This window comes from Triticum aestivum, chromosome 2B (assembly GCF_018294505.1).
Source record: "Triticum aestivum cultivar Chinese Spring chromosome 2B, IWGSC CS RefSeq v2.1, whole genome shotgun sequence".
Taxonomy (NCBI): Eukaryota; Viridiplantae; Streptophyta; class Magnoliopsida; order Poales; family Poaceae; genus Triticum; species Triticum aestivum.
Genome location: NC_057798.1, coordinates 141,058,267 through 141,069,509, shown reverse-complemented (window position 1 = coordinate 141,069,509; position 11,243 = coordinate 141,058,267). Strand labels below are relative to the sequence as shown.

The 11,243-nt window shown below is 46.3% G+C and overlaps 1 protein-coding gene across 2 annotated transcripts; it reads left to right on the top strand.

The window, feature by feature from the left end:
- Positions 1 to 4,673: 4,673 nt before the first annotated feature.
- On the top strand, positions 4,674 to 10,971 carry LOC123043928 (BTB/POZ and MATH domain-containing protein 1). 2 transcript variants are annotated; one of them, XM_044466535.1, is made up of 5 exons: positions 4,674 to 5,348; positions 7,420 to 7,768; positions 9,076 to 9,352; positions 10,330 to 10,516; positions 10,641 to 10,971. In XM_044466535.1, exons 1-4 carry the CDS (start codon positions 4,873 to 4,875, stop codon positions 10,503 to 10,505), a joined length of 1,278 nt encoding a protein of 425 aa, XP_044322470.1. In that variant the 5' UTR covers positions 4,674 to 4,872; the 3' UTR covers positions 10,506 to 10,516; positions 10,641 to 10,971. The 2 variants fall into 2 exon arrangements, with proteins under 2 accessions (XP_044322470.1, XP_044322469.1); XM_044466534.1 differs by having other exon boundaries at positions 10,330 to 10,971.
- Positions 10,972 to 11,243: the final 272 nt, after the last annotated feature.

The window sequence follows — 11,243 nt, the reverse complement described above, 5'->3', positions numbered from 1 at the left end:
CCAAAACATTACGAAAGGGAAACATAGAGTTTGCATTGCGAACTCGGTGGGAGCGATCGCTCATTTCGGTGAGACCGAAACATTACGAAGGGAAACAGAGAGTTTGCAATCCCATCTCGGTGAGACCGAAATCCCTATCGGTGAGACCGAACTGATTAGGGTTTCTGACTATGGCTATGTCAAATGAACTCGGTGGCGCCAAATGGATCAAATCTGTGGTGTCGAGTTTGACTTTAGGTTTAGGACATATTGAGATTTGAGAAAGTGGTTGAGGGCTTTGGAGCATATCACTAAGCATTTTGAGCAAGTAGACCATTAAGCAACACCTCATCCCCTTTTAATAGTATTGGCTTTTCCTATGTACTCAATGTGATCTTGGATCACTAAAATAGAAATTAAGAGTCTTGAGCTTTTGCCAATATTTGTCCTTAGCATTTTGAGGGGTCCACATCTCTAGTCCATGCCATGCCAATAATTGAACTTTCTGAAATAATCATCTTGAATGGATATTAGTTCAGTGAGCTATATGTTGTTATGAATTACCAAAACCACCCAGGGATTAGTTGCACTTTCACAATGGCATACTGAAAAAACACCTACTAGTAAAAATGTGAATTCGGTTGAAGAAATTAGTACTTTGAGTGATAAAGTAGATGCGCTTATGAAAATGGTTGCTAGTAAAAATGCTCATATTGATCCTAATGATGTGTCATTGTCTACTTTGATTTAGCAAAAAAATGGTCCCGTAGATGTTGATTTTGTCTCGCGAAACAATTCCAATAGTAATGCTTATAGAGATAATTTTAATCCTAGGCCATTTCCTATGTCGAAGTTGTTGATGCGGAAGTGTGTACTACCGCGAGAGCAAGCAACACGCCGTAGTTCAGCAGTGCGTCAACATGCCACACTAAGTCGTCGATGATGAAATTGGCTGAACTAAAGAGGACAACGTTCCCCGGGATCATCTGAACACTGAAATACAGTGAAGGAACGACTTGCGCCATGGATCGGAAGATGGGCAGCCCCGTGGTGGGCCCTAACTGTTGCAGGGGTAAAATCTGAGAGTAAAAGAGGTAGAAGAACGAAGCTTGATCTAACACGACGCAGGTGGATGACACAAGATGTATATGGGTCCAGGCCCTTGTGTGGTGGAGGTAAAGCCCTGGAGGTGTTCTTTGCGTATGGTTTTGTGAATACAAGGGTTTTCAAACCCGTCATAAGAGACCAGAAGTATGTTTATATAGAGTTCACAACTTAGCTCAGCTAAGTTGCCGTTACATGTGAGTTAAAGAGTAATAATACATGTCTATTACTAGAATAACGAAAGTTCTAATTGGTAAAGGTAACGGCAACCATCAATGATCAGGGGACATCTGTTGGGGAACGTAGTAATTTCAAAAAATTTCCTACGCACACGCAAGATCATGGTGATGCATAGCAACGAGAGGGGAGAGTGTGTCCACGTACCCTCGTAGACCGAAAGTGGAAGCGTTAGAACAACGCGGTTGATGTAGTCGTACGTCTTCACGGCCCGACCGATCAAGCACCGAAACTACGGCACCTCCGAGTTTTAGCACACGTTCAACTCGATGACGATCCCCGTACTCTGATCTAGCAGAATGTCGGGGGAGAGTTCCGTCAGCACGACGGCGTGGTGACGACCTTGATGTTCTACCGTCGCAGGGCTTCGCCTAAGCACCGCTACAATATTATCGAGGAGGACTATGGTGGAGGGGGGCACCGCACACGGCTAAGAGATCAATGATCAATTGTTGTGTCTAGAGGTGCCCCCCTGCCCCCGTATATAGAGGAGCCAGGGGGAGGGCCGGCCGACCTAGGAGGGGGCGCGCCAAGGGGAGTCCTACTCCCACCGGGAGTAGGACTCCCTCCTTCCTTGTTGGACTATGAGAAGGGGGGAAGGATGAGGGAGAGAGGAAGGAAAGGGGGGGGGGCGCCCCCTCTCCATGTCCTATTCGGACTAGGGGGGAGGGGCGTGCGGCCCAGCCCTTGCCTCCTCTCCTCTTCTCCACTAAGGCCCATGTAGGCCCATTAAGCCCCCCGGGGGGTTCCGGTAACCTCCCGGTACTCCGGTAAAATCCCGATTTCACCCGGAACACTTCCGATATCCAAATATAGGCTTCCAATATATCAATCTTCATGTCTCGACCATTTCGAGACTCCTCGTCATGTCCGTAATCTTATCCGGGACTCCGAACAAACTTCAGTACATCAAAACTCATAAACTCATAATATAACTGTCATCGAAACCTTAAGCGTGCGGACCCTACGGGTTCGAGAACTATGTAGACATGACCGAGACACGTTTCCGGTCAATAACCAATAGCGGAACCTGGATGCTCATATTGGCTCCTACATATTCTACGAAGATCTTTATCAGTCAAACCGCATAACAACATACGTTGTTCCCTTTGTCATCGGTATGTTACTTGCCCGAGATTTGATCGTCGGTATCTCAATACCTAGTTCAATATCGTTACCGGCAAGTCTCTTTACTCGTTACGTAATGCATCATTCCGTAACTAACTCATTAGCTACATTGCTTGCAAGGCTTATAGTGATGTGCATTACCGAGAGGGCCCAGAGATACCTCTCCGACAATCGGAGTGACAAAACCTAATCTCGAAATATGCCAACCCAACATGTACCTTTGGAGACACCTGTAGAGCTCCTTTATAATCACCCAGTTACGTTGTGACGTTTGGTAGCACACAAAGTGTTCCTCCGATAAACGGGAGTTGCATAATCTCATAGTTATAGGAACTTGTATAAGTTATGAAGAAAGCAATAGCAACATACTAAACGATCAAGTACTAAGCTAACGGAATGGGTCAAGTCAATCACATCATTCTCCTAATGATGTGATCCCGTTAATCAAATGACAACTCATGTCTATGGTTAGGAAACATAACCATCTTTGATTAATGAGCTAGTAAAGTAGAGGCATACTAGTGACATTAAGTTTGTCTATGTATTCACACATGTATCATGTTTCCGGTTATATAATTCTAGCATGAATAATAAACATTTATCATGATATGAGGAAATAAATAATAACTTTATTATTGCCTCTAGGGCATATTTCCTTCAACATCTCCATTAATGCTTTTTGCCATTGATCTTGAGCTCCTAATACAACGAGTGATGTTTATCCGAGTGAAGGTTTATTCTATCAGTACGAGCCGAGTGACGTCATTCTCGTCGAGGATGCCCATGTCGATCGACAAAACCCATATGTTGCAGATGTTATTACAACCTTTATTGGGTTTTGTGTCACCGTGGGTCTACCCTTTTTTGCGGAAATCACCCAAGAACTATATTAAAGAACAACAATGATACAAGGCACCCCACTGAATAAGAAAATTACAATCGGATCCCCAGGAAGCCCGACCAACCACGACACCACCATGAACTGAAGGCGCGTCGTCCCGCCGTCACCGCCGCTCCCTCGGAGCCGGCCTGACCTTGAATCTAGAGACGAATTTGCCAGAGATGGAAAGTCTTCAAAGTTACGGTCCACATGGACCAGCACGTCCGTGAGGTAGTAGATCAAACCACCGCCATCTTCATAGCCTCCCTCGTCAGTGAGCCAGAGAGATACAGTCCTGGAATCACTCCTATACAGAAAGCCACATACATCGTCAACAGCGCCGGAGCAAACGCCAATGAAGCGGGGAAGGAGCCACGGCACAAAATCCTCCACATTGGTCACCGCCGCCGCCACGTCGGCCAAGAACAGGAACCCTAGCCTCACCTTACCGGAGGTACGACATGAATCTACCTCCCCCAGCCCAACAGCATCGCCACAAAGGACGATGCCACGAAGAGGAACGAGATCGGGGAATGCTAGCGACCATGCCACCAGCACCTCTTCCAAATCGATAGAGAGAGGCGAAACCAGAGGTCTTCGTTTCCCTCCCCTGTCGAGCGCCGACGAGGCCGGCAGTTCCCCTTCCCTCCGTCCGCCGCTCCGGCGGCGTGAGGGTTGGGGAACCCCGGTCCTTCCTTTCCGGTTGTAGATAGGTGTTGGGTTGGTGTGTCAGCGCCGCCGCCGTGATGGCGGGGACGGCGTCGAGTGGAATAAATCCTACAGCTTCGCCCCCATCCTGGTGTGGTTGTCTTCGATGATGTCGGCGAGCTGTGGAGGACCGTGGGTCTACCCGATGGGAAATATCCTCATTTCCTGTCCTGCCAACCATCATTGTTTGCTCCATTTTCACGCTACTACCATTTGCAAGCACGGGCGAATCCACGACACGGCCGGCGACCCTGCACAGATCACCGAAGGTACTGTGACGAGTCCATGCCTTTTTTTTTTCCAGACGGCGCACGCATCCAGTTCGAACTAGATTTGCTTTTCAATGCCAGGCGCATGCAACACCAGTTCAGAAAACTCAACCTTTACCAACGGTTACCTCTATCCACCAGCACCATGCGGCAGCAATTACTGACGCCCCGACGCAGCCTGAAAAGTCCTCCGCGCACCACGGGTCCACACCCCTCGCCAGCCGGCTCGGGCCGGGACCACCAGCCACCCGAGCCAGCCAGCCCAGTCGGCAAGCCCCACAAGGCACCCCTGCCGTCTGACCCGTCTGACCGGCTGCCCCCCACCCGATTTATCATCGCCCACCCAACCCCAACCAAGAAGACCAGACCACAACCCAAAACCAAACACCACCACCACCTCCTCCTCCTCCCCCATCTCCCCCGTCATCCCTCCCCTCCGCCCCCTCAAATCCACCACCGCCGGCCCCGCCCCCCGCGGCCGCCGCACCGGAAATCCGGCGCCCCCACGCCCCGATCCGCCCGATCCGCGCCGGATCCCCTCCCCCCCACCGCGGGCACCCGCCGCAGATGGGCGTCGGCCGCACCAGCCGCGGCGGGCCCTCCACCGCGGGCCGGCCCTACTTCCCGCCGATCTCCGCGCCGCCGGCCTCCTCCTCCCCCTCCCCGCCCTCCCCGCCGGCGCCCCCCGTCGAGACGGCCTCCACGTCCGTCACCAAGACCGTCAACGGGTCGCACCACTTCAAGATCGCCGGCTACTCGCTCGCCAAGGGGATCGGGGTCGGCAAGTACATCGCCTCCGAGTCCTTCACCGTCGGCGGCTTCGAGTGGGCCATCTACTTCTACCCCGACGGCAAGAGCGCCGAGGACGGCGCCGCCTACGTCTCTCTCTTCATCGCGCTCGCCAGCGAGGGCACCGACGTGCGCGCGCTCTTCGAGCTCACGCTCGTCGACCAGAGCGGCAAGGGCCAGGACAAGGTGCACACCCACTTCGGGAGGTCGCTCGAGGGCGGGCCCTACACGCTCAAGTACCGGGGCAGCATGTGGTCAGTCCCCTTGACTTGCGCTATCAAACTTTTATGATGGGATTGAATAGGTCACCAGATGGATACTGTGCTTTTCATTGCTGTTTGCAGAACTAGAGTCGTTTATTTCAGTTGGAATGGATAATATTGGACAGTATTCTCGAGTAGGAATTACTAAGTTCTTAGGTTTGCTGGTGGCAATTAGGTCTGCGGCAATTTGGGAGATATACATGCAGATGGGAGCTGCTTTAGGTTTAGTAGTCAGTTTGCGTTTAGGGTGTTTCTAATGCAAATGCGTTAGAAATGAACCTAGTATTGCGTGGTATTAGGAGGCACTGTCGCGGCATGCATGCACACACTGGTGCCCCAGCGTCGCCCTCGTGGTCGTCGGATCAAATCACAAGTGGGCGGCGCGGCGCTCCCGGCCGGACAACTCCCCTGCTAAGCTGGGGCACCGCGTATGCACCCCCTCCCCCCTCGGCCGTGTTATGTCTCGACCTGGGGAATTTCTTAACGAGGGGGCGCATCTAACTCCTACACCATATAATTAATCAAACAAAAAAAATTCCTGCGAATCTCCGCGTAAAATCAAATGGTATAAAAGTTAGATGTGACTTTGTTAGATCTCATCTACTCCCTCCGTTCCTAAATATAAGTCTTTCTAGAGTTTTCAAATGGACTACCACATACGGATGTGTATAGACATATTTTAGAGTGTAGATTCACTCACTTTGCTCTGTATGTAGGCACTTACTGAAATATCTAGAAAGACAAATATTTAGGGACGGAGGGAGTAGATGAGAGCTAGTCATCCCCAATATATATACATGTGTAGCTTGGTTCGTTCTGTATATGTCCTAGGGATTCAGTTTATATAGCTTAGTTTGCTGGAGTTGGCTACTTAGCTGCTCTGCATATCTGTTCATGCTTTATAATAAGATTGTTATGCCTTCTTCTGTTTCATATTATGTCTTAACTAGGTGTCAATTCATTGGGGCTGAATGCTATTGTTTTTGGTTTGAGAATGTAAAGTTAAGTAGTTTTGATGTTTATTTTCAAAAATCTGCAGTTCTGCACTAGAAAATTTACCTTGCTAGTTTTTAGGCCAGTAAGTTAGTCCATGGTGGTATGGAGTTCTGTTGTAGGCATGGTTGGTTGTTGTTACCGATTGGGTTATATCTGTTGATTTGATAACCACAGAATAAGACATGGGCACATTAAGCTTGATATGCCTACCACTCTTCCTCTGGTAGTGTTGCAGCACAATAGTTGATTGAAGCAATCCTGTTCAATTTTCCTTTGAGATCCATATGTTGATTCACATAAGTATCTGGTGAGGGCCGTGAGGCTGAGAATTGCCTTTTTGTCATGTGGGATTGGATAGGACTACTATTTGGTGCTGGGACATATATATGGTAAGAGTATTGTAGGCTATGTTGCCCTAATATGTGTGGCACATTTATGGCGCTATGGTATTCTCCAGAAGCAAAGATACTTTGATATGATAATGTATGCTTATAGAGTTACAGTGGATGTAATGGAAATTATTTACCAGCTCATTCGTGTTTGCGAAAACATATATTTGAGTTGCTCCCAGCCCCGCCAACTAGTTGCTGATTAAATAACCACCTAGGATCAGACTGCACTTTCTTGTTGGATGAGATTGTAGTTCCTTCGCAAATCTTAGACAGTTGTGTATCTCGTATAAGTTAGTAGTGCGACCATCTAGGTGTGGTTGTAGTTCCTTGTTGGATGACAGTATAGTCTCTTTCTAATGATGAGTATTTTATTGTGTTTGGTTCCACTTCCTATCTTTTATTTGGCATTCTTGCGTGTAGTCGTGTTTCTGGATGTTATGTAAATTGATAGAATACAGTGTAGAGCAAGCGGTTCATGTAAACATGTCTGTGTTGATTTATCCTTGTTCTCACTTCGCTTGTTTGACCATGTGTATCTGTTCATCCTGTTTGAATAGCTTCTTGGTTTAGCTGTTTGATATTACTGTATGCATTGAACCCTGATTTTGCTTGCCGCGCAGTAACTAAAGCAACTTTACCAGTAACTTCCCAACTTATTTCTGCGCATCTTGCAGGGGTTACAAACGGTTCTTCAAACGTTCTGGCCTGGAAACATCAGATTATCTCAAAGATGATTGCCTTCTGGTAAACTGCACCGTTGGTGTTGTTCAGTCACATACTGAAGGGCCAAAGATATACAGGATACCAGTGCCACAGTCTGACATGTCTCAGCATATTGGGCATTTGTTGACCAGTGGGAAGAGAACCGATATAACATTTGAAGTTGATGAAGAGATGTTTCCTGCTCACAAGGTGGTTCTTGCAGCCCGATCACCAGTTTTTAGGGCACAACTCTTTGGTCCCATGAAGGATAAAAACATGAAGTGCATAAAGATTGAAGACATGGAGGCTCCAGTGTTCAAGGTTATACATGGCTTCTTCTTTTCATTTTATTTATCTTTCATGCTGTCTGTTCCTGCCTAATTAATTACTACCATGTCGTCTTTTACTGCCAGAAAGTCTTGATGCTTTCTCCTTGCAACCTTTTTTTCTCTCATTATTATTGAATTGGAAGCAAGTTAGTTACTTTTTGTGAAAACAACCTGGTTGAAACATAACTTTAGTGCCTTGGTGCATAATATTATACCGCAACATCTGGAAATGGGAGTTTCAGTATGACTGTCACGATTTCATTTCGGATTTCAACCAGGTTAAAGGTTTTTTCCTTTGTTCTGTGAACTATTTATAGTACCTGATAAATCTGGTAAAGGATAACGCCTACAAAGCATGGATACGGCAGAAACTGCTGAATTGCCGTCCTAGTACGGGGGGATACAGCGACACACACGGATACGCCGGGATACATGTATCCCACAGTATCCCATTTTTTTCTGAATTAGAAATAAGGGAAAGAAATCAGGATACGGCAGATAGTGGACACGGTGGGACTCGGGAGCCAGCCTCACCCCGCCGCAGCCTAGGCTTGAGGTTGCTGCCGCTGCCGTTTCCCCCAAGCCCAGCTCTACCCCTAACGAAGAACATCCATCCAGCAGAGAGGAAGATGGCAAGGCGTTCGACGACAAGGAAGAAGGAAGAAGATATAAGCGGCGGCGCAGTCTTTTCATCTGCTCTCTGCAGTTCTCAGGCGGCTGGAGGAAACGAGAAGAGAATGGCTAGAGGAGCTGACTAGTCTAGGGTTTCAGGAACTGGTGGAGGATTCGTATGGACTATGGGCTGCCCCAAAGTCTTATCAATAGAAATGAGGCAACATATGTCCAGTACAAAATTTCTGATTCAAAAATTATCGTTAAATCTTTATTACATGCTATTTTTTCTATATATTTATATACCCTGTCGTATCCCCGAATGGCTGTTTTTGAAAAATGCCGTATCCCGTGTCCCTGTATGCGTATCCCCGTCTTTCCTCCCTGTGTCCGTGCTTTTTAGGATAACACAGTGCAGATATGCTGTTTTTGCATCCATCATTTTTAGGGCAATCAGTTTGATGGAATATGCTGCTAGGAACTATATTAGTTTTGAGCTACCAGCTGCACTGTAAGCTGTAATCAGCGTAGTTCTAGTTCATCAAGTTTAACTTGGTCTTCTATCTTTTTACTATAAACACTTGCATTCTCTTAGTTCTGCAGAAATATGGTTTATCTATTTTCATTGCCTTTTGAAACCTTCTATTACTTGAGCTGACTTGGTAAGCATCATATTCTACTTTGCAGGCCTTGCTCCATTTTATGTACTGGGATGAGTTGCCCAACATAGAAGAGCTTACTGGTTTAAATACGACTTGGGTTTCCACTTTGATGGCTCAGCATTTGCTTGCAGCTGCTGACCGGTATGCATTGGAGAGACTAAAGCTGCTTTCTGAACTCAAGCTATGTGAAGATGTTGCGATAAACACAGTTGCAAATACTTTGGCGCTGGCTGAACAGCACCATTGCCACCAGCTAAAAACTGTTTGCTTGAAATTCGTGGCCTCGCCGGAAAATTTGAAAGGTAGCCAGCGTTCTTCTGAATTTAAGCCTGAGAATATGTTTTGCTATAGATTTTGGTGATATCCGACTTGTGGCTATAGAATTTGTTGGCATATATGTTGAACTACAATGCTAAGTACTACTCCCTCCATCCCAGAATTCTTGTCTTAGATTTGTCTAGATACGGATGTATCTAATATAAAATGTGACTTGATACATCCGTATTTAGACAAATCTAAGACAAGAATTTTGGGACGGAGGGAGTACAATTCTAAGTACTACTCCCTCTGTCCCATAATGCAAGATGTTTTTTGACATTACACTAGTGTCAAAAAACGTACATTATGGGACGGAGGGAGTACAACTGAGTTGCTTATGATGGCATTGAGGTCCTATTCTTATGAGATCCCATGACCACTCCGGCATACATACTGCATGAACACTGAAATGGGAGTGTCAGTAAACATCCATCAGTGTACTCCGGCATACATAAGCTGCAACACGAATTTGTTGAGGCTTTTGACACGAGTAGCCTAGATTTGCTCTTTGATTAATTTAGTGGTATACCACAAGGCTATGGCTTTTATGGTCTTGCATGTGAAGTTGTGAACATGAGTTCCGCTGATGCAAAACAGGTTGTTCCAATATACTCCGTCTGTAAACCAATATAAGATCGTTTAATAAACGATCTTATATTAGTTTACAGAGTACTAGTGCTTAATTTTTATAGAGTGTGTCAGGCTATGAACTCTTTGCCGCTGCTTATTGGTCAATGGTATGCTGTGTGAACCTTTTGCTAGTGCCTGATCTATTAGTTGTACCCTTGACCTTGCAGTATGTATTCACTACCAACCAAGCCACAAGCATCTTGAATATATGAAAAAGAGACGAGTATTTTTCTTTTTCTATGCAAACTGATACCCTTGGTTTTGGAACCATAGCATGTGATCTGAAATCCTAATCTGTCACACCTTTTAACTGTTCTCTTTCTTGTTGCAGCTGTCATGCAAACTGAAGGATTCGATTATTTGCAGCAAAGCTGCCCTTCTCTCCTGACTGAGCTTCTGGAGTATGTTGCGAAGGTAGGAGACCATGCTGTGCCCCCCTGCTTATATTCCAATGAAGTGCTGGATGGTGGCGATGCCAATGGAAGACGCGTGAAACCAAGACTTTAACTGCTCCCCAGGTCAGCCTAGAAGGAGTTTCATGGCTGTTGTGCTGTAAAGTGTTCCTATAACAGCATGCATGTGGCATGTTGTAGTGTGTATCGGTGTTTGTCTTGTGATTCTGATCTTCATCTTCATCCTCAGCCGTGATGCTAGTCTGGAGCTCGTTGTTGCTGATATATATTCAACTGACTGGCCTACAATTGCATTTGCTGCGAAGCTCTGTTACTTTGCAGCCTGTGGTCATAAGTGCACACATACACAGGTGGCGCGGCGAAGGTTGGCTGACCTGACCGGTACAAGGTTTGATCAAGCAGAAATAAAAGCGCAGGATGTGTTCACAGTTGGTGTGTGCTAGGTCAGCCTTGTCGATTCCTAGTCGTCTGCATGACTACTTGTATTGAATTGAAATGATGTAACCCAATGAGATCTATTTGATTTGAATGCCTATGTTTAAAGTTCTTGTGTTTGCTTTTGTCCTACCGAGTCCTAAAATTTGCGAGTGGTTTCGTGTGGTTTTATCAGACAGTGGCATGTGTTCCTGCTACATGAGAATGCTGATGGTTTTAAACATTCAACTTAGGAATTGAACTGTTTACTCACAAAGTTAAGTTTTTGTAGATCCTCACAAAGTTCAGTATTTGCTAGTAAGGGCATCTACAGCTGAAGCAATAACTCTTAGGCACGGTCCCTTACTTGGGGCTTATTGTGAACAATGGCTTTTGTTCATTGCTCTAGAGAACCTAA